The sequence below is a fragment of the Rhinolophus ferrumequinum genome, chromosome 27, assembly GCF_004115265.2.
Source record: "Rhinolophus ferrumequinum isolate MPI-CBG mRhiFer1 chromosome 27, mRhiFer1_v1.p, whole genome shotgun sequence".
NCBI lineage: Eukaryota > Metazoa > Chordata > Mammalia > Chiroptera > Rhinolophidae > Rhinolophus > Rhinolophus ferrumequinum.
The window spans coordinates 9706491-9734098 of NC_046310.1; the positions used below are offsets into that span (position 1 = coordinate 9706491).

Consider the following 27608-nt stretch of genomic DNA (forward strand, 5'->3'; position numbering starts at 1 on the left):
CCCACCACTCTGCCTTCTCTGGCAATAATCTTGGAGGTTTTTATTGAAGATAACTTTCAGCATCTCTTTTTAGAGGTCAGATGTGTGTGAGAAGACTTTGTTTGACTTGCTAATCTTGTGACAAAACCGTTTATGCCCGGTGTGGCTTCCTGTCTTTGCCAACTGGTTATCTGAGGGAATTTTCTCCCTGTAAGTCTGGGGAGAAGGCTCTCAAAATAAACAACGTGGTTGCTTATTGGTGAAAACATGTGTGAGAGGATGTCAGTTGGTAACAGCATATGGTGGCAACATGATAGCAGCATGTCCCAGAACCCCGGGTGTGGGCCCTTCCGTACACGTGGGCCATCCAGAGTCCACATCTCAGTTACAGAGGTGTTCCGACTGGGAGGCGTAATCCTCACACGTGTGAAAAGATGTCGCTGGGATCTTGTTAGTGGGCTGCATGTTGGCGACAGTCAGTCCCAGGGTATGGAAAAAAGTCTTCCCTATCGATTTTAAAATTGAGAGATAAAAGGCACAAATCTAGGAAAAAAATGAGAGAGGACTCCATAAGGCCGCTGTCTTTTGTCAAAAGAAATTTTTGGGTCAGGCCTGAATAGCGACAGTGCTACTTTTAGAAAATATGACCTCGGCAAATGAAAAGGGCCTAGATTTTAAATCTGTGTAAGGTGCACGAAGAGAAGCATATTCATGCCAGGTGTAGAAGGCAGCCAGGGATTCATCGGTCAAATGGGTAACTCGTATTATTGCATCACTTGATTTCCTTTTATTTGTCAGTCTCTTTTACATGTATTCTCTCATTTCAATCTTCTAAGAACTCTCAGGGGTGGCATTATGTCTACTTCATCTTTGTAGAAACAGGCCTGGGCAAATTAAGGGACTTGTGCGAAGGTTCCCAAGAAACCACCGACAGACCAGAACTTTCAGTCTACATCTCCTCGTGCAGAAATCCTATACTTATTGACTCTACCACAGATAGGATAGCCTTTGAACACTTAGCAATGTTTCCTCTTCAATTTTTGGTGTATTTTTAATAAGAATATCACGGGCAACATGTAAGATCTAGTTGCTGTTACTTTAAAGAAAGGGAAGTTCAAAATTTTAGGATGTAATAACTATCACAGAAGATATGTTTAAGCCATCCCAAGGAGCCCCAGATATCTCAACTCTAGCTAAGCAGCACCAAACCAACGTACACTTGTATTTTTGACTCATTCGAGAAGGAGTTTTCATGTGTGGGTGAGAAATGATGACAGGTGGTTTTAAAAAAAAAACACAACAACGACAATCTAGGCCAACGAAATGAAAAACAGAGTTTTATTCTTAATAGGTAGGCTGTCTTTTGTCAAAGGAGGTCGAGTCCTTTCCAATTCATCTTTAATAGAAGTCAAGCTATTTATTTGAACCGTTCGGTGTATAAATTGCACATTGTTATTTTAATACTCGAGCTTGTTCAAGGGAGAACTGAATTCAGGAGGCTGACTGCTGGTTAAGGCGTGACAAAAGATCTGGGAGCAGAATCCAGAATCTCCCTAGATGTTTAGGGTCTTATCCCCTGGCCCTGACTAGCAGGGACCTTAGGTTTCTGGGGGAATGAACAGTGCATTCAGTGGGACCCTCTTCTGCGATGAATCTTTGTATAGCTCTGTGGAAGGCGTCTCGTCAGTCAAATAGCTAATGACTGTGCTTTTTAAAACTCCTAGCTGTCTGCCCAGTTCTTACAACACCTTCTGGCTCAGTGGGCAGCTGGTGCTCCAGACAATCCCAGGTGCTCTGTGGGTACCTTGGTGAGTACATTTGTCTGCTTTATACCTCGTTTGACGTAGTGATGTCCAGTTTATCTTTAGTGTTTGTCTCCTGTGGGGCACTCGGCGGCGGCCACATAGAATTCTGAAATGCAGCCTTGTTGCTGACCGGTAGTCACGAAGGTGCCCCCAATGTTTTAGTCAGCGTTTCTGTGAGAAACACTCATGAATAGCTTTGAAGTCATATGATGACTTGATTGCAGTATCTGAGAGGACGGATTGTGGGGTGCCTGAGATGTGTTCCAGGGGTTACAGTCTGATTGAACACATTGACCTCCTGACCTCCATGGAGGATATACTCTGGAGGGTTGAACAGTATGGTCAGAATGTCAGGGTCCTCTTGTTTGTTTTTTTAAAGTATCTTATTTATATCTATGTTTTTATTTCTGGCACATAGTTGCTCAATTAACGAGGAGATATATATATATATTTTTTTTTTCTCCTTTAAAATTCCAGAGGGAGGTCTGTGGGAGACGTGTGCCGGTGTCCTTATTGGTGACCCTCATGCTATCGTTTCTGGGTTGCATGAGAAAAAGGCGTTGTCGTGGGTTGAGACTCCGGCTCCCTGGACCTGGGAACTTGCCACTTGCTCAAGCCACATAGCCCTGACCTTCAGAGCCAGTGTCATGTGTCAGGCTGCGGGGCACGGAAGCCAGTGGTCTCACTCCTTTCTGATGGATTAATTTGGAACATTAGTCCATTCAGCTGGCTTTTATTGAGTGCCTCCTGTGTGCCGGGCGCTGAGACCACAGTGAAGAACAGCACTTCACTGATGTTGACACTCAAGAACTCAGCGGCCCAAGTCGCTCCTGGCCCAGGCTCAGGAAGAGAGGGGTTGGACCTGCGGTGCTGGCCTTGGTCCGCTTTGCATGTTCAAGGCCCTCAGAAGGTTTGGATGATAATATATTGGTTCTAAACATGGGCAAAGGTCCCAGAGAGGGACAAAAGAAATGCTTTGCTGACCCTCCATAGATGTCTGATTTCCTGGCCCTGCGATTTATCATGCCGAATCTTGCTTCTTAGGAATCAAGGCATAAAATTCACAGTGGCCTAAGCGGGGGTTTCCTCAGAAAGAACTGATTTTATTGAAAATATACATATAGGTTAGGGTAGAAACCCTCACAGTGGCTAGAAGCTGCCATGTGAATAAAAAGAACGGAAGGTTTTATCCATGCTTTTAAAATTCTCTGTATATGTTGTATTCAATCTCTAAATTGTGTGTTTTATTTCACTGTCTTAATCAAGGAGTTAATTGTCTGATGTTTTTCCCCACTAGCTTTTCGGAAAAGACAAAGGAAGGGACTGAGAGAAGGAAAACATTTGTTGAACAGCCCCTGTGTTCCTGGTACTTAAGACACATCATCTTACTCCTGTCCATGTTGGTTGGTGGGGAAGGGACAGGGTGGTGATCCCCCTTTTTCAGGAATCTGTGACTTGGACAGGTAAATACCTCGTCCTCGCTCTTTGAGTTACCTGGTGGCAGAGCCAAAATCTGAGTTTGGATCTGGCCTTGAAGTTCTCCACTGTACTGCAGAGACGCCAAACTTTGTTTGGCCTTCCTTTTGCTCTGCCTTTGGAATCCTGTCCCCTTAATTTTGTAATTTCTTACCTACTACTTTGAATTCATTTCCTTTTCACCTTTTCCTCCCATAGTAAAGTAATGGAAAGGCCTACCCTGGGTCTTTGTGTGGTTTTGCTTCTCAGACGCTCCTTCTCAACTTGGGGTTACTTTGGGTCATTTCCTTGCTGCAAGCTTCCCTCTTTCTTTGGTGAAAAAACCCTGGAAACCCACACTGCTCCCAGCGAGCGAGTCTGGGAAAGTCAGGAGTGTCCCAGAGGGCGTGGAAGGGGACCGAGGTGGAAGCTGCACCTAGATTTCCATAGGAGGTGGGGAGGCTTTTGCACAGGCTTCCAGTCCCCTGGGGAAACCCTGCGGACCCCTCTCAGACCTTCCTTGCAAGTCTGCTGAGCAGTGGGGCCCTGCATTTTTTTTTTTTTTTTTTTTTTGTCTCTGTTCTTAGAAATAGTAATTGAGTAAAAATGTAAGTGAGCAGATGCCAGGCGGCAAGCATCCAGGGTCAGGGTGAATTTCTCCATGCCGAGTGTGATTCTGAACACTCGTTAAGTGGAGGCTGGCCTGTGCCAAGCAGCTCGAGGGCCATCCCTGTCACCTTGTATGAACCGCCTCTCATTCCAAGGAGATGTTGGGACTGGTTGGAGGGAGCTCGGGGCCTGTGGCGCCTCTTGCTTTGCTCACTGGCTCTCTCACCTGGGTGTCGTTGCTCACTGCGTGTTCTGACCCTGAGGATTGGACTGGCCGCTCTGAGGCTTCATCAGCTGGAGGACGCAATAGTTCTTGCTCCTCAGAGGCCACATGGCTGCGAAATCATTTTTCTGGTTTCAAATTCATTATCCCCCACAAATAGTGCTTAGGATGATCTTAGCCCGACTGAAGCTTGTCCTAGTAAGATATAAGAATCCAGCCGATAAACAACAGCGATGGTCTGTCCAGGAACAAATGGAAGGCGAATTCAGGGTGTTTTGTTTTGTTTCCCTGCCACCCCCCTCACCCCCCAGTATCTTGGTTAAGATTTAAAGATGGTGCTTCTTAAAGTGTGGCTTGCATTTGTGTGTCCTGAGGTGTTATCAGAAGCAAATTCCCTGGCCTATCTCAGACCTGCAGAGGTGGACTCTCTGGGGGGTGGGGTGGAATGGAGCAAGGAATCTGCACATTTACATAAGTGGCACTGCAGGTACTTCCTGTGTCACTAGAGTTTGCTGCTGCCCCAGGCAGTGGACACTCTGCTGATGCAGGTCTGTTTCCTCGTCGTCCTCCAGGGCGGAAGGACTCAGATCCAGTGGGGCCTCTGTTTAATCAGCTGGCCCTGCGAGTGTGGCACCCACAGTGCAGCCAAGCTGCCACCCTGCACGGTGCATTGTCCCAAATCCAGTAGACTTGTCAGTCACATCCATCACACATATCCCCTGCTCACTGTTCACCACAGAGGGGACACTGAGTGTGCAAGGAAGTAAATGCATCATGTGGAGACTGAGTGGGTTTGGGAGTTTACTCCCGGGGCTGAATGCCTCCTCTAAGTGTCTTCAACGGGGCAATGGTGGAGTGAGAAGGGGATTTTCAAACCTCACGTTTCATGTCTAAGTGACATATATTTTATGATGCATAAGTCAGTGCAGAAGGTCTCATTCCCTGAGGTCGTGTTTGGTCAAAGCACTGCAGACCTCTCCATGGCCTGAATCCTGTTCTGGGACATTCCATGGAGTAAGGATCTAGCCAACAATGGAATGTAAACTCTCCTATCTCAGCCAAACTCCGCTTCGAATAACTGCAGCTTTCTCTTTCCAAACAGTATTTTTTTCTCAACCAGAGATTTATAGTAGGTGAAAATCGGAGCTAGCTATTCAAGGGAAAAGTTAATGATAAATTATGTGGTATTTTCTTTGTGCGACCCTACATCTCCTGTTATTCTGATGGCATTTTGGAATCATCCACTCTTCTGAACCAACCATACAGGGTGGATGTAGTGTTTTGGGGCATCAAACTGTTGGAGAAATATCCATGCCTCCTACTCTATGACATAGCAGCCCACGTGGCTATTGAACAATGAAAAGAATGACTGGTGGCATTAAGTCCGCTTCCCAACAAGCCTGCAATTAAGTTGTCTCGACATTAACTACAAATACAGAATTCTAAGATAGACGTCAAATGCATGCAGAGAGATCTTGGGCATACAAAGCTAAAGAGACGACACTCTTACGATAGATTTGTTCATTCAACAGTATGTATTGAGGATCTGCTGTGTGTCAGGCACCAATCTGGACCCTGGTGATACCATCAGTGAGTAAAACAGCAAAGAACTTTGCTCTTGGGGAGCTTCACATTCTGGAGGAAGAAGATAGACAATTAGTTAAAAAGATGAAGGATGGTAGAACTCCATCCATGTGGCAGGGGAGAAAAGTAGAGCAGGGTTAGGGGATGGGAGGTGAATTGCAGTTTTAAATAAACGGGCATGGAAGGGTTTATTCAGAGGGTGGCCTTTAAGCAGAGACTTGAAGGAGGGCGGAGAACAGCCTGGGGCTATCTGGGGGAGAGCATTTCTGGCAGACGGGACAGCTGGTGCTGTTCCTGACATGTTCGAGGATTATCAGAAGTGTCCTGGGAGATGAGATTAGAAAGACCATGATAGGCAGGTCACGTAAGGCCTTGTAAGCCATTGTGAATTCTGGGGTTTTACTCCGACAAAAATAGAGAAAAGGGTAGTTTTCGCCAACGGGTTCCTGTGACTGTTAAGTTGGGCATAATGTACAGGATGACCAAGGCAGGAGCAAAAAGCCTTGCAGGAGGTGTTTGTAATGCACTTGAGTGGCACTTTGCAACCTGTTTCTAGGCGAAACTGTACTATACCAAGAATTTCAAACAGGCCTCCCTGGTCCTGAGTTTTCGCTTTAGCAAATAATTGGATCGGCAGGTTACAGTGGGTTATGTATATATAGACTATGGTGTGTTTTGCTTTGTTTGGTTTCGATTGTCTTTCATTAATACTCCTGAGTGATTGGCAACTCATCCCCGTTCTTTCTGGAAAGAAGCTATCTTTGCACCCTTGTGTGTATGAAAATAACCTCTTGGGTCTCCTGCCTTGTGCTGACAAGTGTGGAATGACAGCTGTTGGAGTTCATGCCTACACAGCACATGGCGTTAAACTCATAGGTGACCACGCATTGGCCTGGGAGAAGGACAAACTACCTGTCCCTGTGTGAAGTAGAGAGTCGGGCTTAGGAAGGTCTTTGGATCTGTCCAGCTCTGTCTAGTGCCTTTGCCTACACTTTGAAATGAGGTCGCCAGCCAAGGAATTTGTACAACTATGTCTCTTATCAGTTAGAAAGCATTTCTGTTGGACCAGGGTTTGCTTTCTAATGTTTAAGTTTTAAATATGAAGGCTTTCCATGGAGATGTTGATTTTATGCCTTCCTCCATCTATACGAGAACTATCTATTGAGTCTACAGTACCGTGTGCCAGCTGCTATGCTAGGTCTGCCCATAGATGGAGGAATATAGTAGAGACCCTGCCTTCAGGAGCCTGCAATTAGTGAGGAAGCCAGGCAGACCAAACAAACTAAAGAAAACCAAGAAGCCAAGACCGTGCGGTTGATTGTAAGGAAGGGGTTCAAGAGGTCAGAAGAAGAATTGCTTACCTTGGTCTAGAGAGATCAAGAAAGCCTTCTCGGAGGAGGTGATATTTGCTCTTTGAAAGACAACCTTTAAAATTATAGTTTGGCTGACATCAAGCAGCAATAGGAAGCTGCTTATGTTTCCTGGGAGGAGAAATGTTGTTTTCTTCCTCCATGAGCTTGCGTGACTACCATCTTAAGGGACCATGCAACAACAGAAGCGCTTAGTGTGGCCTTTGGAAAAATTGATGGGTTCCTGCAGGAGACGCACTTTGAAATACTGAGGCTGGAGAAGAGGGCACAATTGTTATACTGAGTACGAGTTATTCGGAGCAGATACATTCAGAAGACAGATGTGACCTGTCACATATAAAACCCATTATAGCATGATGTTCTGAGGTATAATGGCACCTTGTAGAACATGGCATTGTTGTACACGCTCAAGGTCATTATCTAGAGCTTTTCCCTTCATCCCAATGGCATTTCACAAAGATTGATCGCTCACTCATAGTGTATGGATTTGGGGGTTGGCTGTGGCCCTGCTCCATGACAGCTTCATTCCGGGACCCAGGCTGAGGGAATAGCCTCTTGCCTCGTGGTCGCACCATGAGATGTGGCAGTTAGCCCACCTGCATTCCAGTGGCCAAGCCTGAAGTCACTAGCACAGGAACGGGACACAAGGAGGGGGCCTTGTGTTGCTGGGTCCAGGGAAGAGGGACAAACAACACTCTAAACAAATATGACAGTCTACCACCGTATAGGGGGAGGGGTCGGGGAAGGAAGAAAGGGTTCGCCCATGCTCAGAACGTTCTATACAGGAGTCCCCCCTTACCCATAGTTTCATCTATCGAGGTTTTAGTTACTCACACCCAACCGTGGTCCAAAAATAGGAAATGGAAAATTCCAGAAATAAATAATGCATCAGTTTTACGTTGCGTGCCGTTCTGAGGAACATGATGATGTCTTGATGTCCCGCTCTGTTGTGCCCATGATGTGAATTTTCCCTTTGTCCAGCATCTCCACTCTGTAGAGGGTCCCTACCTGCTTGTCACTCAGTAACCAGCTGGGTTATCAGCGCGACTGTCACGGAATTTCAGTGCCTGTGTTCAACTCATCCTTATTTTACTTCAAAATGGCTCCGAAGCGCAAGGGTAGTGATGCTGGCAATTAGGATATGCCAAAGAGAAGCTGTAAAGTGCTTCCTTTAAGTGGCACGATGAGTACAGTACAGTGAGATATTTTGAGAGAGAGAGAGAGACCGCATTCACATAAATTTTACAGTCCATTGCTATAATTATTTTATTCTATCACCAGTTATTGTTGTTGATCTTTTACTCTGCCTAATTCATAAAGGTTATCAAAGGCATGTATGGATAGGAAAAAAACAGTTTGTGTAGAATTTGATACTATCCATGGTTTCAGGCATCCACTGTGGGTCTTGGAACATATTTTCCACAGATAAGGGGGGCACGACTGTATTGTGGATGTGACATGATTGAATTCACACTGTTTGCTTTATCTATAGAATTATAAGGAGCTTTATAATGCCTATTTACTGAATAATTAGTAGGTTGACTTTATAAGACAGAAATAAATGTCATTCTCCTCCATTTCTATACATGACTTGCTCCAACTGAGACACATTTATCTGGTATAAAAGGCACACCGGGTAGTGCTAGGTTTCTGAAGCAAATCCTGATGTGTCATATGAAATGTATGTATGTCAGGGAAACTCTGGAACACAGACTCACCTCCATAACATGTAGGGACATCCCTTAGCCTTAGGGTCTCGGGTTGCCACCACAGTCCTGGCATGCCCAGCTGGAGCTGGTAGCTGTTTTCCACAGTGAGCATCCAGGCTAAGTTGCCATGAGAGTGTAAGTCTGTAGTGCTTCCCTGTTTGTTGGAGGGAGCATGGCTTTCCTATTTCTTATCTCTCTGTGTGAGTCCCATGCCAACGTACCGATTTAAACATCACGCACCATGCATGTCCTTCCCTAGAATCCCATCTAACCTGAACCTGGGTCTCCTGACATTGACCTACCAGGAGACTGCTTAGACTCTGCTCCTTCCTTGCTACACCGGGTGAGCAAACTGGAGAGTAACGCTGCCTGTCATGGCGCATCCCCCGCGTAACTCTCAAAACAGTGACAGCCATCCATTGGCCCTGACAGCCCCTGAACGTAGTTTGGTGTTTACAAGTTCGTAATCATGCCCGCAGCCTATTCTTAGGAACAGCAGATACTCAGCTTTCCCATCCTGCTCTTGGGGTCAGTAGTGGGAAAGAGCAGGAAGAAATGAAAGCATTGTCTTGCTCATGGCTGGACATCTGTATTTCTGAATTGCCCTGTTGTGTGTATGATGCGACTGTTGGAGCTGTTATGCTGACTGTGAACTTTGACCACCGGATGGAGTCTAAATTGGTTTTGGATCCTCCTGAAATCGAAATGGTCAGACCATATTTTTCTAATATGCGGTTGGAGTGTATCTTTGCTCTGATGGAGCAAAGTGGATCTGACTTGTATGTATTCATATCCACAGTGGGGGTTGCTTCTTTATTTTCCTGGGCTGTGTTGCTTCTTTCCCCAAGGCTGCTACTTGCCTCCTCCATTATCCATATGGAGGAGAGTAAGAGGACAGCTCCCCGGGGGAATAGGGCTACTGTGGCTTCAAGGATTGTTTACTGGAGTGTAATTGTTAGGGAGAGACTGTTTTTCAGAAACTAAGCAGGTGAAGCACCAAGAACAGCTAACCTACTGGGTGCATTGGTAGTGCGGCATCAGGTATCAAAGCACATGGGTCTCTTATTAGAAGTGTTCACCATCGTGGCTGTGGTCTCTGTGCGGTAGCTCCAACCCAGAGAGTCTCAACCTCACGGTGCATGGAAGCACCTCTGGGGGACATTTAACATGCATTCATGCTGGGGTCCACCTCCAGAAATGCTGACTCTGCTGGTCTGGGGTAAGAGCTGGCATCTTTAGTTTGAAAAAGCTCCCTGGGTGATTCCAATCTGCAGCCAGAGTTGAGACCTTCTGTTTTGGGGGTTTACGTAGCTTTTGCTGGAACTGATTTTCTGTCTGACTATCCATGCTAGGAATATAAGTGAATTTCTACACGAAGTAAAGGTCTATATTTGGGTGGGGGTGTTGATAGATGAAGAGGATGGAATTTGTCTTTAAAAATAATAAGATGAATAATAATGATAGTGATGGCCATCTGTTATTAACTATTTATGTTAGACACTGTGCTAATCTCCATATTATCCCTACAAGATAACACTATTATTATTCTCAGTGTTATAGATAAGGAAACTGAGGCTTACAGATATATAATTTTCCCACAGTCACACAGCTAATAAGTAACAGAGCCAGAACTTGAACTTGGTCTGTCTGACTCTAAAGTTCGTTCTACCTATCACTCCCTTAAGATGATAAACTTCAATATAAATAAGGTTTTGGATGAAAGGATGAGACGTCAGGCAAGGAGAATCCACTGAGTGAGAATAACTTGTATGTATATTGTTGGAAAATCCTTCTTTTCTGAAAAAGGAAAAACAAAGAGATGTTTGGATGTCTTTGTTTTCTTCTTCCAATCCAGTATGTCTCTCCTAAAAACCTCTGGAAAGTTAAGGCAGGCAGCAGAACCCAAGGGCCTGAATGCTGGGGTTGGAATTAGGCAGTGGCTTTGTGTCTAGCTCATCAATATTCTCTGTATTCCCCACCTGAGAGGTGGACATGGTTTCTTCTTATTTGAACTTACACGAAGTAGGGCGCATCCTTACAGTTATTCTTTTGTCGAGACTGGGTAATTATTGGAGTGTGCAACATAAAATCCTACGGAAACCCTAAGAAATTCCATCTTCAGTTCCTGGCAGTCCTACCTATTCCCATATACAGAGGGTGCCCCAAAAAATGTATACACATTTTAAGAAAGGAAAACTGTTAAAATTGTAATACTCAATATATACCGATAACAAAAGATGACTACAAGTCATGTGTATACATTTTTTTGGCACCCCTCGTATATAAAGAGGGTGCCAAAAAAAATGTACACCCACTTTAAGAAAGGAAAACTGTATTAAAATTGTAATATTCAATATATACTAATAACAAAAGATGAACACAAGTCACATTTGACTTCCTCAATGACAAGAGGTGCTCAAAGTGGTTCCCATCAGAGTCCAGACACTTCTGATGATGGAGAACTACTGCTTGAGCAACACTGACCAACGTGTCTACTTGTATCCATTTTTTGGCACCCCCCGGTATGAAGAAATGGTGCCGATTGAAGCCCCCAATAAATATTCGTGAAATGAGGGAGGGAATGAATTTTGCAAATATGGGCCATCACAGAAATAGTGCTTTGCATATTGCTAAGGACTTTGTGGGAAATGAGAGAGGCCATAGTCCTTCGTTATGTTCCCAGTTTCTCCGTGGGGCCACATGGCCTGTTAGCCAACTCCCCACTGCCTAACTGGGGGAACTTTTTGTACACGAAGCCTAGCAGTACTAACGGACTTTAAGAAAAATCCTATCATCACCAGCCTCTGTTTCTTTCTCTCAGCCTTGATGAAAGGATACTGACTTTCTCTTGACTCTCAGTAGCATTTTTATAAGATAAGTGAGGAAAAAGTTCAGAGCCCCCAGGGCATGTGAGAGGCTGGAGAAAAGCCATTTGCCAGCCCGTGTGAAAGTGGAGACGCCCAACTCTGACCCATTCTTGCCATGGATAGTCCTGCGGGGACACCCGGATTAGACCCTGTTCCCTCTGTGAGTTCAAGCCGCTGTCATTGGAGTTATAAAGGGACAGTTAGGCCTGTGTTCTTGGGTTCTTAGCCAGACAACACAAGTATTTTTAGGACTCTCCTTGTTTCAATCCGATTTCTGCTTGAAACTTTTAACACATGCAGGCTGCACCGAAATGACTTTTAAACTACTCTCTGGGTAGTGTAGGAGGAGTTGGATTAGTAGTACAGCCTTTAAGCAATTTCTTTTCTTTTTTTCTTTTTTTTTTATTGCTAAATATCCAACAGGCTGAACAGAGGAAATTCAAGTCTAACCCTGGAGGGACCCCTGTTTAGTCATCTGTCTAGACAGACGAGTTCATATAATGGGCCTCTCTGTTTCTTTTGCTTTGTTATAGCAGACGGTGGTCCCTTCCTTTAAACTTTGTGAAGATGTCAATGTTTGGTTTTTTTGATCCCAACCTACTGTCGATAAGCCAAGAAAGTGACTCACGCATGAGCCAAAGAAGACTCTGAGTGTGACAATTAATCTGTGATACAGGAGAAAGAAAATACAGGCGTTGCATAAAACAGACCTGGGTAACATGGGGCAAGTCAGTTACCCTCTCTGAACTACATTTTTCTCTTCTCTAAAAAGAGAATTAATTTTTAAAAATCTACGTCGTTATGGTACTTTTAAAAAAGAAATGATCTAACACATAAGAATGCCTTCCATGTGGTAGGGACTGAACAAACTGTTGTTCATTCATTCACTGAAAGGTGACCAGAGAGGTCTATACCTTTTTTGCTTTCTTATTGTGAGAAACATAGGAATGCTAGAAATCCCAACTCACGTTTTTAACATCAAGTTGGCATACCCGGAGAAAAGCAAGGGATCTATTTTCTTTAAAAGTCTAAGGAAAAAAATCGGAAGTGGTACCAATTTCTGTGAGAAGGAAGTAATATCAGAGCTAGTGTTTAAAAAGTGGTAGAAGTAAATAAGGCAGAACGACATTCATTGTCTGATCAGGAGGGCTCAAAACTCTCAGAAATTGCCTAAAAAGACTGTGTGTGTTAGTAACTATTGCAACCAAGTGGTACATCTCACTGCCTTGTGATGTCACTCTAAGCCCCGCCTGGATTGTCCCTAAAAACAATGATGTGGAAAAGTGTTGTTTTATTCAGTTTAATTTAATAAATATGCACCGAGTATACATTGCCTCCGGGGTGTGGTACCTAAATCACACAGGTGGATACAAAATGAGATAAGTAGGGATGGATCCCTCCTGGAAGAGGCAACTGGGACAGCCCACAGGAAGTCACGAGGATCACACACATAGGTGCAGATGGAGGCGCCACTAGTTCCAGTTATGTAGCATGGGATTGGGCATGTTTCCTTTTTAAACCTCAGTTTCTAATCTTGGGATAATCTCGGTGGGTACATGCCCCTCAAACCTAGATCGATCTTATTCTTTTCTATTGTTATTATTATGTGATCCTTTCCCTCAAGTAGCTGATAGCCCTATTTGTGGAGACTGATTTGTAAGTGAACTACCCCACACAAAGCAGAATAATGAAAAAAAACACATTGCTGAAGGATATTTACAAGCCAAGGGCAGTGGGAACTCAAAGGCTAGGTGGCTGATTAATAAAGTTGAGAGAAGCAGTGCCTTCTGTACCTGGAACAGGGTGTGTACCTGAGCAGTGAGTAGCAGCAGCCTTACAGGAGAGAGACATAGAAAAGTCAGCGTCTTCCTCAGCTCTTAAAGGACAGGAGTTAATAGGAAAGCTTTTCACATTTCATGGTGTACAGTTCATGATATTCTCATACATTGAAATCCCATTAAAACCCAGTGCTTTACGTGGCTTCGGATATGGTATGTCTGAGTCATGTCTCTTTCAATACAACTGCAGTCAATAAAAAACCCAATAAAATGCGGTCAACCACAAGGACACCCCTCCCCAACAGCTCCACCCCCTTTTCAGCAGTGTGATTCATTCATTTCAGGGCTCCTTCTCCTAATATACTTTATACTAAGGGAGACTTATGCTTCTTCAAGGACAAAGAGCAGAAGTCCTGCTCTTGGATGGGTTGCCATCCCTGTGTTGTATAGCTCACCCTACTTCTGACCCAGTCCTGTCCGTACCTTGGGTGGCTGTGGGCAGGGGCAAACTCTGCTCGGTGTCATGGGGGATGCAGGATAGATGCCACCAAAGGAGGCAGTCTCAGGTCCCCGAAGGCCTTACTGAGTAAAACATCTTTTTTTCTCTCTCCCTACTACGTGTAACTCTGGCTTCTTCCTGTAGCGTCTGTGAAGGGATTCCTGAGAGGCTACTCCTTAGCCGGCACCGCCTTAGGGTTCATTCATTGTGTGTGTTGTAGTGCCTTTTCCTTCCTTTTCTTACGCAGAAAGGACCTGAGGGAAGATCACGAGCTGTGAAGGCTGGAAGTGAAAAGGGGGGAGGACAGGAAAGGAGGATGTAGAGCAAGTGTGAAAAGGGCACAAAAGTGGCCTTGACCTGCTCGCCGTCGGGGCCTGTGGCCAGAACCCAGTTGAGCGGCACCTTCCCAGGCCAGCGAAGCCAGAAGAGTGACTGCTGACTCTAGTTGTCATGCAGCATCCTTGAAACATGACCTTCTGTCACCCACAGGGGAAATCTGGCCTCACTATTACCCTTAATTGTAAAAGCAGACCAAGAGAATGTGCTATATTTTCTTTATTCTTAGGAAAACGTTGAACCTTTCTTTGTTCCTCCCTAATGCTCAAAGTCAGCTTTCATCTTGTTTTTCCCTCAACGTTGCCCTTGGGAGGAGGTTTTATTTGAAAGTTCGAAGGTTAGGTATCTGGAAGATAAGATGAAGCCAGTTGAAAATGGTATCCTTTTTCTGTTCTTGTGACGGACAGATGTTGGGTCCTGACATCTGAATCAATGAAAACCAACATTTAAGTCCCTGGCTGTGATATGATCTAATTTCATCATTTTTCTCTACTTGCTTTTCATTAATGGAGCAAGGTGGGGCCCTAGATCAGTCCAATTGCATTTAACTTCTTTTACTTACTTAAGAAACAAGTCATCGTTTGTTAAGGACCCGTATCTAGCTAGCGTCTTTTATTCACTCCTGATATTTGCTCAATAATAGCAATGACTATAAGAATAATATTAATTGCTTCAATTTCTGTAGGTCTTGTTATCCTCCAAGTCATCTCAGCATGTTAGAGATATTGATTCACTGATCCTGGCAATCGTAGATACGTAGATAGGTATTATTAATTTCTGTTTTGCGTACGAGGAAACCAAGGCACAGAGTGAGAGATGAAAGAACTTGCCCAAGATCAATAGCTATGAAGTGGTATAGCCAAGACAGTCACCCACCATAGCTGCCACTGTCATCATGACTCACTCCCAGGAACTGGAAGCTCAAGTCCATCCCCAATTACGAGACACAGAAGCAGCAGTATGATGGAATTGTTAAGGACACACACTCCAGAATAAAATAGCTTAAGTCTCTTGGTCTGGGGGGAAAGCAGTCTACTCCGGACGTGGAGTCCACCTGGCCTAAAATATAAATCATTTCTATATTGGAAACTGATGTGCGTATATACGTAGTGCTTTGTAGGGTCTAAACTGAAAAGAGCCATCAGCACGCCAAGTTCTCTTTCGATAGCATAAAAAAAAAAAACCCTTTGATTAGCAAACAGTACAAATGTTTATAGAGTTGGAGGATTTTTAATATCTTTATTTGAATTGCACAAAGCAGCCAAATGTAGTTTGGCCCTGAGCTGCAGTGTGTACGTGTCCGGGTGCCAAGCATTCCAGACCTGTTACCTTGTAAGTGTAATATTTACCAGATTTTTGCTTCATCTGGAGATGAAGAGCAGAGCTGAGCAGAGTGGGGGTGGGGCGGGCTGTCGGGAAGGGAGCTCAGTGTTTGGAGGAGCCCCTGAGCAAGTAGGTAGCTGGGAAGGTGAACGGAGATTTGCCAGAAACAGCTCTTTTTGCTGGCAACTGGGAATCTAGGAAAAAATAATAGAGGCTAACATGCTGGGATGCTTACCACGTGCCATTTCTTTCACAGTCCTGTTTCATCCTCACTACTCGAGGTACCTGCTACCTCATCCCCATTTTATAGATGGGAAAAGGACAGTTTCGAGAGTTAAGGGGATTGCCCAAGCTCCAGTTCCAAGGTCTGTCTTGATTTTTACTTTTAGTAAAAGTGGTATAGAGAAGGGAGAAGAGGAGCCAGAAGGAGCCAAGACACTCCCTTCACCCTCCCTATATTCTCACTTCCTCTAATTTTCCCAACCGCCCTGCAAGGCAAGTGTCATTCACATTTTACAAAGGAGGAAACTGAGGCCTGAAGCGGTGAAGAGCATTTTGCCCAAGGCCAGCTTTTAAGTGGCAAAGTCAGGAGTATAGCATCTGGGTCTGCTGAAATCCCAAACCTTAAATCTCTGAGTTACAGCACGGCGTCTTCATTAGGCCCCAGTGCCAAGATTACAAACAAAACCAAACCCTAAACCTCTGGACAAGCACAGCTATCTGTCATGTCCCCCAAAGAGAAGGGGCTTGAGGCAGAGTTCCAGACAGTCTGTACCGAGCTCCGTATGTCAATAAACAGAGCTAGTAAATGAGATAATGTTATTAGGGGTGTGTGTGTGTGTGTGTGTGTGTGTGTGTGTGTGTGTGTACACACAGTGGAGAAATTATAAGCTAAAGCTGGCGAGAATTATTTTCAACTTGAAGAGATCAGCCGTTGCCAGAGAAGCACATGCGTCATGTCCCATATTTTAGATTTATCATCACTTGATCTGATGAGCAAATGGTGATAAGACAACCAAGGTCAGCAAAAGGAGATGGTGAAAGCTGGTTCTAGTTCTTTCTGCTCGTTCCAGGTGGGGGCTGCCATTAGGACCCTCAACATAGCTGTACTTTTTTGGGGGGGCGGGGGCATTGGAAACAGCCCCTCACTCCCGCCCCTGAGTGCTCAGGGCTGCCTTCCAACAAGGCTGGAAATAAAAACAGAAGAACCTTCTCGCCCGAGGCCCCTTGCCATAAGCCCTCATTCTGCTACTGTTCCCTTTGTTTCAGGGGATGATGCTTTGGTTGAATATCACCCCAAATGCAGTATTTTTAGCTGAAGGTGGAAAATTATAAAAGCAAAGGTGTGAAATAAAGCTCTCTGGTTAGCGTTGCCAGTGGAAGAATAAAACCCCCCATGTAGGGAGAGTGTACTCCAAGACACACCTTCCTTTCAGACAAGGCGGGTGGGGCACTGATTCATCAACCTGAGAAACAGGTAAGGTGCCGCGTGGAAGCACTTGGTTTCACTTCCAAATTAACATAGGTAATCAGGTTATTTCTTTGTGGAAATTCAGATCTTTTTTTTTTTTCCTCTACTGGCTTCGTAGCACCACTGTGTCCTGTTGGACATTTGGGCACAGGAATGGAATCCAAAGAATGTTTTTCCATCATTTCAAACCTTGAAGCAGAAGAGAGTGGAGTAACTTGCCTGTAGTGAAACAGCCAGGGTTTAGGGAAAGGAATACGGGTTAAGTCAAGGAGGACCAAAGTGACCAACTCCTGCTCCCCACGCGATGCTAAGGCCATCTTCAAATACCACCTCTGGTTTCCTCCAGAGTCCTGCCCCTCATCCGCCGAGCATCCGTCCTGTATGGAGGTGTGGTGTGCGGTGTCTCTTTTGGTCACTCATCTCAGCTTTTGAAAATAAATGTTTATGGGGGCAGGAGGTTGTGATATGGCACAAGCTGGCTGTAAATTATTTTTAGAGTCTTCTTGGAAATAACTGGGTTTTTTAATTCAACACTAGCTGCTAAGGAGAGGTTTTAAGGATGATTAGGAAGCAGAAGGAAAGGCAATTCCCAAGCAGGAGGAAAGAAAACGATGTGACAGAGCCTGACACTTTTGGATGCTGCCCAGGGATTATTATAGGAAAGCTGTAGAATTGGATTTCTGATGTAAATAGAGGTTTAATTGGGAGACTGAGCAAAAAATGAACCCACGTTTAGACAGGATCTGAAACCTCTGTGTTGTCACTGAAATAGAAATCCATCTTCCGTGGATTTCTAACTGATCTTAGAAGGGACCAAAATGCAGGGGAAAGCAAGGGTCTTTTTTTTTAATGTATCATCTATTGTAAATATGAACCTACATTAAGAAAAACACAAGAACATTTTGAGAGGCAGTAACAAGACTGCTGATTTGCCCTGTAGTGATTCCTTTTCTTTCTGATGGGACAGAAGGTGACATGGGGGGAGGGTGGGCACAGGCCTTCCGTGTCCCACAGGCTCCTCTTAGCTTCACAAACAAATAGGAATTCTTACCCAAGAGTGGCCGTCCTTGCATGAGCCGTTCATCCCCTTAACCACGGTATTTGGGAGGTTTTCGTACTGAAGAATTTTAACACAGCTACATGCCAGAAGACTTGTGAGATGTGGTCGTATGTCCCATGGAGTTAGAAGTTTCAACAAAACGAACCACAAGCTTCTGAAGAACTCCCCATGAAAAGCATTTTTGGAGTTAAAAAAAAAATAAATAAAATGCTGCCTGTGGACTTTTCCCACCTACAAAGGTAGAAAATAAACACTTACCAACAAAAAAGGACCACATTTTGGAGCCTCCCCCTAATTGTGAAATGACACAAGAATGCCTTCCCTTCACTTTTTCCTTCATTTCGACATCGCAGAGTTTGTCACGCATGGTGATTTTGTGGTGGTGTGATTGTTCCATACAGATGAGATACAGAGAAAGTTTTTTTAAATAATATAAAGTCATTTACTGGGTATTTTTCCCCCTTCTCTTCCAGAACATCTTGATTCATTTAATATATATATAAAATGGAATATATATATGGAATTAAGAACTATAAGTGTTTTGAATGCACTGGGTACGTGTTTTATTTTTAATGACTGTATCCTATCATTCACTATTTTATAGGACTAGAAGTCACAGTCTTTTTCATGTAGATAATTAAGATAGCTATGTATGTTGGAATGGAATGAGAATAACTTGAGATGGAAAAAAGGTACGTGGGATATTTGAAAACTGAGAGAACCAAGTATGCCAAATGTTCTATGGAGTATCAATGAGATTGGGTGTAACAGGGGTCTCTCTTACCTTTTCAAGTGAAGTTCTAAAAACAGTCCACTGTAAGTCACTTCCACTCCGGCTCCATACTTTTTAGTTCTGTGACTGTAGATAAATGATTTAATCCTTCTAAGCCTTGGCTTCCCCATCTACAAAACGGAAATGCAAACAGTGTGCCCCTTGTAGGGTCCTTGTGAGTCTTAATGGAGAGAATCCAGGCATGGCTCACAGTTGCTGTTGGCCCCTTGTATATTGGGAGGCTGACTTTCCAGGCAGTAGACTCACCTGGCTCTTGGCTCACCTCACTCTTCCTTAAGCTCAAGGGCCATCTTCCGTCATTCACTTCCCTCGGGTCTGGCCCCCAAGGGACAGAAGGCTAAACTCAAAGGTATTGAGAATGAATGGATAAAAGGAAACGTGGAGGGTGACCTGGGCTTGGGGCAGGTGACGGTGTTTCAGCGAAGCTAGAACAACTGAGGGCTGGCAGCAGGTGCTTCAGAGGCTGACCGGGTGATGGTAATGGAGGCTCTGTGAGTGTATCATGCAAGAGGCTGATGATATTGTGACTGACGTGACCACCCTGAGAGGGGCTCTGGTCTCGGCGTTAGAATCCGAATTTTCAACGTCGATAAGTAAGATAGCTATGTGCGTTGGAGTGTTCCACTTGAGGTGGAAAAAGCGTTGCCGGTATTGTGGGATATTTGAAAACTGAGTTTGAGGTGACGTGGTGAGTGGGAAGGACCTGGGTTCGATAGTCGCTTACAAGTACTTTCTGGTTACAAGCTCTGAGCCTCAGTTTCCTTATTTGCAAAGTGGGAGATCTCCCTCCAAAGTTATATCTGGATCAGATCAAGTAATGTGAGCAAATGCGTGTTCTCTTTGGATGAGCTCTGGGGATTTGAGGATAGCATGTGCTTCTTCAGTGACAACCAAGAATAAGTTCAAGTATAGTTATGGGCCTTGTACATGTTTGTCACCTCACATGTAACAAAGCACGTTCACGTACGTCATCACATTTGAGCCTGATAAGAGCCCTGTGCCCTGGTCACCAGTTCACAAGGCACAGAGAGGTTAAGGGGTCTTCCCCAAGGCAGCACAGCTTTAGAGGCAAGTGGGAACTATTACTAAGAAGAGATAGTCCTGGGAATAAACCATTCATCCCTTAAACCAGGAGGTCTGGGAATTTTTTACTGAAGGGTTTTAATACAACCACATGTCAACACTGAGACCAAAGTCTCCTTCCTCAGCTGCAACAGACAGCGTTGGATCAGGAGCTAGAAAATCACACGAAATGTCCTTGCCTGGTGAGAAGGAGTAGTAACACTGGCCTCATGTCAGCTGCTTGAAAACCTACATCAGGCTCACCATGAGCTCAGTCTCTGAATTCTCAATGGGAAGAAAATTGAAGAATCAAACTGCTAGAACCAGACTTGTCTAGAAAGCACAGTGTCACAGGTCGTCAGGGTGGTCACATTTTAAAGCTCGTCTCCTTGAATCATGTAGAAGACTCTGACTGCCCCGAGGGAACTTACGAGCTTTTTCTGTGCACAGTTCTGACCCTTAGAAGGCTCTTTATTTACTGAGCTTGGGTTGTTCTTCTGGGACTTTCCACCCCTGGTCCTTGAAATACTACAGAACAAGGGGAGGGGAGCGGACATAGGGCCGTGTAAAGAGTGTGGACGTGGGGTAGGACAGACTTGGCTTGCGTTTTCCAGCCACTTTTCTGTTCTACTTCTTGCACAAGTCACTCGCCTGCACGAAACCTCAGTGTTTTCATTTGCACACTGGGAGTGGTGGCGTGTGTGACTTATCGAACATAAGCACTGCCAATGAGGTAACACTTATGTTATAAATGAGATTATGTCCAAGGAAGCGCTCTGCAAATTGTATGTGAATCTGGGTACGTGTAACAGCGAAATCACTAGAGGTCTCCTTGGATGGCTTGTTTATATGCGTGTCATCTGATGGGTCAACAAATCGAGGGAATGCAAGAGTCATTTTCCAAGACGTGTCCTACTGAGTCAGGCTCACATTCCTGCTAGTTATAAACTGAGGAGTAGAGGAGACCCGGGACAGTACTGGTTTGTTTGAATCCGTGAGGCAGAGAAAAGGCTGGCTCCCATCACAGGATTTTGGGCATTGCTGCCATTTTGACATACGTGACCTTTTCTTTGTTCCTGGTTGGGAGGTTGTATTGGCATCAGACTCTGAGAGTAGGTGCAGCCTTTCCCGCTCGGCGGCCAGTGCTCGTTGATAACATAACCTTACATTTATTGAGCACTCACTGTGTTCAGATCCATTACCTTGTTTCCCCCTCCCAAGCCATTCTTAGAAGCAAGAGTTAGTATTATCACAGTTGAAAGGTACAGAAATGAGTCCGAATCCTTGCTTTCATGGTGCTCACCTCTATCAGGTAAAAATCTAAAGGTTTTTATATAATACACAATATGATTAAGTGTTGGGGCACAAAGAAGGGTGCAGTGGATTCTGGGAGAGCTGGAAAGTCTTCTGAAAAGATGCGATACAACGGCTGGATGAGTAGAGTTTGCCAACATGTGCGGGGTTTCTAGGTGAAGGACTAACGTGGCCTAGGCAGAGTGGTACCAGTCAGTCCCTGTCGCGTTTGGAGATTGGAAGTAATACGGTGCATTTAGGGTTTGCGGCAAAGTCCGCTGTGGCAGGGGCGGGAAGGGAGACGGCAGCATGCCCATGTTACTGAAAATTAGGCTGGGGTCACAGGGTACAAAGTAAGGCACGTCATGAAGTTGTGTCTCCGAGGTATTTGAAAGTCGTCATCGAGACTTTCACTGGTGAGAGGCTGAGAGAGAGTTAAGGATGACTGAGAAGGAAATGGGCTTGTTTAGCACCCGGATGCTTATACTGTCGAAAAGGCGCGCCAAGCTCTAGCAGAGTCAGTGATGTCTCATCTGGAACCCCCACGACCCCAGCGGTAGGCATTGACTCTCCAAGCCTTAGGTGGGAGAGTCTGGTCCAAGCCCAATATCTTTTTAGATGTGAGGGAACTGAGAGGCCTGGAAAGTTGCTGATAGTCCATAGAGAGATCTACAGAGAAATTATACCGCCCTGTCCCCTGCTCACTTCTCAAAAGCCCCTCCCGTGTGGTGCACTTCAAAGCCCTTCAAAGCCTAAATGGCCACTGTCCAAGACCCGTTCCCTCTTGATCTTCTCACTTCCCTTTACTCACACTAGACTTGTGAGCAAAGGTGGTCTGACTGAGGGCTGGGGACCCAGGACTGACTCGTGTTGACGGTCTATGTACATAGTAGATGCATAAAGGGCTCTCGGGATTCTGGGATCCCTTTTAAGGTGCTGAACATGCCATGAAGTGCGTGTCTCTGTCTGTGTCCCCTTCCCGCTGACACTCTCCCCATTGCTGTTATTCTTCATAGAAATGAGCACAGCTTGGAAGGCCCACTGAGAACCAGACCATGCCCCCATGTCCTCTGCAAGATCAGAAGCTGTAGTCAGAGGACCCTGGGTACCCACAGAACAGTGGAGAGGACAGGGTGTGAGGTCAGACAGTGTATAATTAAGTAGAGCTACGGACAAGGCATCTCTGACTCTCTGAGGCCATCGTGGGGGAAGAGAGGTCACAGATGGTTCCCCACATCCAGAGGGAAATTTTAAAAGTTCTGTAAACTCCTGGGCAATTGTGGAGTCTCTTTGGACACCGAAAACTGATTTTGTCATTAAGGGTGATGGTCAAACAGCATCTCGGAGTCTTTACTATGCCCCCTGCCACAGTAGCCTGTGGTCCAGTCTCCCCTCACCCACCATGGAAGAAAGAACAGACTGTTCTGAAGACCGCTTATATCCCTGCTGAACCGCAGGGAACCTGGCCTCTCCCCGCTTCTCTCATCTCTAGGTCATTCCCAACGAACCAGTCACAGAGAGGGATTGTATGTCATGATCCCCGAGGTGGCTGCCTGAACAGAAGTCACTTTCTCCATCTTGGTCCCTTCTAGGTATGCTCATCCTCAGGCTGCTGTGCATTTAGAGGAAGATGCTTCCGCTCTTGGCACTAGGATGGCTATTCACAACGAGGAAGAGAAAGCCGCTCTCCCCAGAGCGCCAGAGCCAGGGGAAAAGGCAGCACGTTCATTTCAGTGGTGTTGTCTCTCTTCAAGGGGCAGCATCACAGAGGTCTCACAATTGGTCTTCCCCAGGCTGCTGTGCCTTCACTTTAGAATGCATCCTGTGAGGACCGGGTTGCTCCACCAGCTGCTTTCTATCTTACAGGGAGGCGATTCCTGAACTGGTGTCAGAGGACGAGCATTGCCTACGCACTGAGAAGTCCAGGCAATCAGTTAAATCAAAGCATTGGGCCTCTGAGCTGTGGTGTCCTCAACAGTGTGATAGGAATGGCACTACCGAGTTGTCGGGGCTATCAGGCTCCGATGAAATGACGTATGTGACAGAGCGTTGTGAAACACTAAGGCCTATGAAGAGGCAAGGGACTGTGACTCTAAGTCGTCCTCATCGTGTGACTTAGTTGTTTGAGAACAGGATTCACTTCCTTTGGTTTTGTGGTATTTATTGAGCATCTATTGTGTGCTAGGAGGCTCTGTCCTAGGGCTGGATCTAGCACAGCTGCAGCTCCAGCACTTGGTGAAATTTATAAAGGTCCCTCCTCCCCCAGATAGAGCCGGTGCTTCCAGTACCGGTCCCATGTGCAGCCTTGTCAGGAAGGTCTAAAACGGAGCTCTCCAGGGAGGTGCAATAGATGTGTGCAGACTGCTCCCTCGCCCTCAGTGATCTCCAACCCTTACCAGGGACATAACCCACTCCCTGCTCAAGAGAATTCTTGTGCTATCTAAGTGCACTTCCACAGAATTGAGAGCTGTTACCAAGGTTCCCTGGTCAGAAGTCCTCTGGCAATCAGTGTACCGAGGACAGTGTCACCTGGGTCCAATGTATTTTGCTCTTTATCGGTAAACTTTCATTCACTTGCACACACGAAAGCTAACTTAGTGTATTCCTATGACATTATGGACCTGGCTATTTTCTCACTTTCTCACTTTCCTGACGCAGGAAAATCTTTCAGACATGTTAGCTAGCCTTTAAAAAAGAACCTAATGATACACCTGAAACTAATGTAACATGATGCGTCCGTTATAGCTGCATAAAGAAATAGTCTGATGAAATCAAGGTACTAGGGCAAGAAATGGGCGTCTTCAGTGACATAAGTCGCAAATCCTGACATGGTCAATGCTATTCCTGTGACTTCAGGGTATTCTGAGGGTATTACATGGAGGTAAGCCTTCTGCTGGGTATGTGTAAATGGTCCAAGTCTGTACCTTCGTTTGCTCCTTATTTGATTCTGGATTTGCATGTGTGCATACACCACTGTGGTGCTCGGGGAACTCTATGCTTTTTCCCTAACACGTTAAGAAGCACTGGCTTTATTCAAAGAGCTTTTCTTCTTTAAGGACGACTTAGGAAATGCTTTTTAAGAAGTGTAGGAGAGCCGTGGACTTGGAACTTAATACAGGCACTTATCCTGCCCCATCTACACAACCGCCTGGCAGAAGACAGTGCAGAGAGCTCCAGAAACCACCCGAGTTTTGACCCCTGTCAGCAGGAAAGACTTCTGAAGGCTTCTAAGGAAAACAGAGAGAGCTTTAAGACAGAGCTTAAACTTCCCTAAAGAGAAGAAACTCATTTCTTTTTTCCCTTAAGAATTCTTCTTTGTCCAAATTACAGTGCTTCCATCTTCGCTGGGGTATAAAATAAATTGGAACTGGTTGGAGTAACTCTTTGGACATCCTGGCTGTTATCATTTAATCCGTTTTCTTTCCCAGTGTCCCTGAGAACAGATCAACATTTGTACGTTGTATAGCCTCGATACACAAAAATCACAAGAGTGAAGTTCAACTGCAGGGCTTGCTCTGAGACAATTACATAAAAGTAACACATTTTATTGAAACATTTTAAAGTCTGTAAGCCATGGTCCAGTTCTGCAGTGGAGATTCTTAAAGACTCTTCCTCCCCAAACGGTGGCCTGACCTTGAACAGAAAGCTGCTTAGCACCCAAATGAACACAGTTTCTTAAAACAAGCCTAACTCGCGCAGCTCCGTTCCAGAACTCGTTAATGCCACAGTTCATCTGGATTCCTATAATTCCTGTACGTTCCTATGTCTTAATTGCCCATAACCGTGTTGCCAGTACAAACAGGATAGGGGACGAGCACACGCTCTTAAGGAATACATCGACCAACCCTAAGAAAGCACCATCCTGTGAAACTCGAATTGTGTTTGTCAGGGTCTGCATGACCTTCTACTGAAATGCTGGTAAAGATACCTAATAACTAAAAATTCCGTCAGAGCAACTCTTATTCCCTACCATCTTTCCGTTCAAATTTCAAAGCTATCATTCAGCATAAAGAACAACGCAGACCTTTCATTCAGCTTTTCCAGGCAGTATATTTGGACACGAACCCTCAGAGTGCTGGTTAATAGGGGATTAATGGGCATTTTGGGGTGGGGGGCTTCTGGATCCTTCCTCAGTCCTGTCCCGTTGACCGTTTTCCTTGGTGATATGCAGTAAGACACAGCTGGTCTGCTCATTCACCTCGAAGGAAATGTGCCTACGCCTGGGCAAACAGTTTTGTCGTGGTAGTAGTGTGATTTCACAGCTCCAGGGGCTCTTGGCCTAGAGAGTTGGCCGTCCCCCTTGGAGACCAGCATAGAGAAAGCACCTCGGAAGGAAGTAGTTCTGGTATGGATTCAGGTCTGTGTTCACCTAACTAATCTTAGAAACTTTGTTCATGATCTGTGAATCTAGAGAATTGAATGAAATTGGTGCTAAATATCTTTCTGATTTTAAGACTGTCCTCTGCAAAATCATTTAACAAATGAATGCACAGGTTTACCAAATTAAACTTTAAATCCATCTTAGCATATTTGAAACGAGGACTCAAGTCACATAAGTACACATGGAATAGGGCTACGTTGTAACATTTGCACAAAAAAAGCCTCAGAGTAGAAAACATAAGATAATGGCATCTGTAAAATAGTTTGTGTGGAATGACCCAAGACTTGTAATTTATTATGTATTCAAAACACATGGAAAATAAGATATAAGTGCAAAGGTTAAAAAACGAGAGAGAGAAAATAATTGTTGGGAGGCATGAATAAAAGTTCCACAATAAAGAAGGTAATAGTTCTACTCTATTCTGCTATGAGACTTAAGTTCATATTGAAAGGTTCAGATTTAAGATTGGAGCAGAGAACATCCACAAAAGTAAAAGGTTTTCAGGAAAAGTAAAGAAAGGAAATAGGCATGTTTGCTTAGAAAAGAAAAAAAAAGATGGGGCTGGGGGACATGAGAACTGGCTTCAGAATTTCTAAGTAAGGTCAAGAGGAAAGGGACTAAATCATCTTGCGTGGCAGAACTAGCCCCTCTGGGAAGACTTATAGGTAAGCAGATCTGAGCCCAAGACAGGGAAGAATTCTTGTACAGTGCGGCGTCAGAGACCATAGTACACCATCTTACCTGAGTTCTGAGTTCTCTATCATTGAAGTAGTTCTGGGAGAGCCTGTCTTGTCTTGTCTTGTCAATAAAATTGCAGTAGGAGGAATTAGATACCAAAACATTGAGAGAGCACCAAACAGGTGCCAGGTAGTCCCCTCTTGGGTTCTCATTTCTAAGTGCGATGAAGAGCTTCAGAGAGAATGAATGTTGACTGCATTTGATTTTTTTCTCCCTCAAACTGGTTAATGCAGACCGTGTATTTCTCTTCCTAGTTAGTTACTCCCAAGTCATGAATTTAATGTAATAGCCCATGCCACTTGGTTAAATTGGTAAATAGCTTGCAATCCTAGCAGGGTGTGCCCTGCTGCTTCTTAGCTTAGCTTTAGGGCAGAGTCACAAATCAGCATAGTGCCTCAATGTAATTAGGCGGTTACCTTACAAAGAAGTCAGGCCACAGGCAAGAAGCTCATGGAAAACACAGAGCAAAACTCACAGTGCAAGACAGGCATTGGCCATTATATGCCTCACTGCTATAATTTTGGAAAGATTAGAGAAAGATTTTCGGGCTGGTAAGGAGCCACTACCCCCATTAAACACGTCAAATGTCCACCCCAATCATCGTAGAGCTGCAAGGAAAACGCAGTAGTTTCTGGGACAGGGAAGGTTGAAGTTTGTTTGGTCTGGGATAAGAGTGCTCTCTTTGCAGAGTGAAAATGTCCACGATTGGGTATTTTAATCCTTAGTTTGCCAACATTTTGCATCATCCTGAAAAGATTTTACTCCTCAGTTTTCCAGTCTGTAAAAAGAGATTAAAAATTACATGTGCTTCTCATCCGTTAGGAGATTAAAGATGATATTCTAAATTTCCAAGTTTAATTCATTAGTGGAATCAATACGTCTTGCCTTCCTTCTGTTGACCTTGTAGGGAGCCATTGCTAAATTCTGGACTAGAAGTATGGCTAACAATGACCCCTTGTTGTCATTGACCCCTTGACACGCCCCTAGGGGACCCAAACCATGACTATTTTGACTATTTTGCCCCCTGGATATTGCAGAGAAGGAAAAAAGAAAGCAAAGTTTTTTTTTTGTTGTTTTTTTTTTTAAGAAAGCAAAGTTTGAAGAGAAGTAAGAAAAAGAGGAGAGAAAGGATGTAGAGCAAAGGGAGGGGAGAGGATAAGAGAAAAAGAAAAGAAAAGAAAAGAACCCAAGCACCCCCAAAACCAAGAGAGCTCTATGTGCTTTGAGGAACGAAACAATGTTCTATTTCGTTCCTCAATTGCCTGTTCTAACC

At 44.7% G+C, this 27608-nt stretch overlaps 1 protein-coding gene across 3 annotated transcripts in view; it reads left to right on the forward strand.

Moving 5' to 3' along the window:
- The window catches only part of TGFB2 (transforming growth factor beta 2), a 77298-nt gene that overhangs the window by 13898 nt on the left and 35792 nt on the right, over nucleotides 1-27608 (forward strand). For 2 of the 3 annotated variants that reach the window (XM_033099566.1, XM_033099564.1), the window contains exon 2: nucleotides 1704-1787. The exons of the other annotated variant lie outside the window; for it this stretch is intronic. In XM_033099566.1, coding sequence (XP_032955457.1) covers nucleotides 1704-1787 — 84 coding nt within the window. The remainder of the gene's footprint in view (nucleotides 1-1703; nucleotides 1788-27608) is intronic. 3 annotated transcript variants of the gene reach the window in all.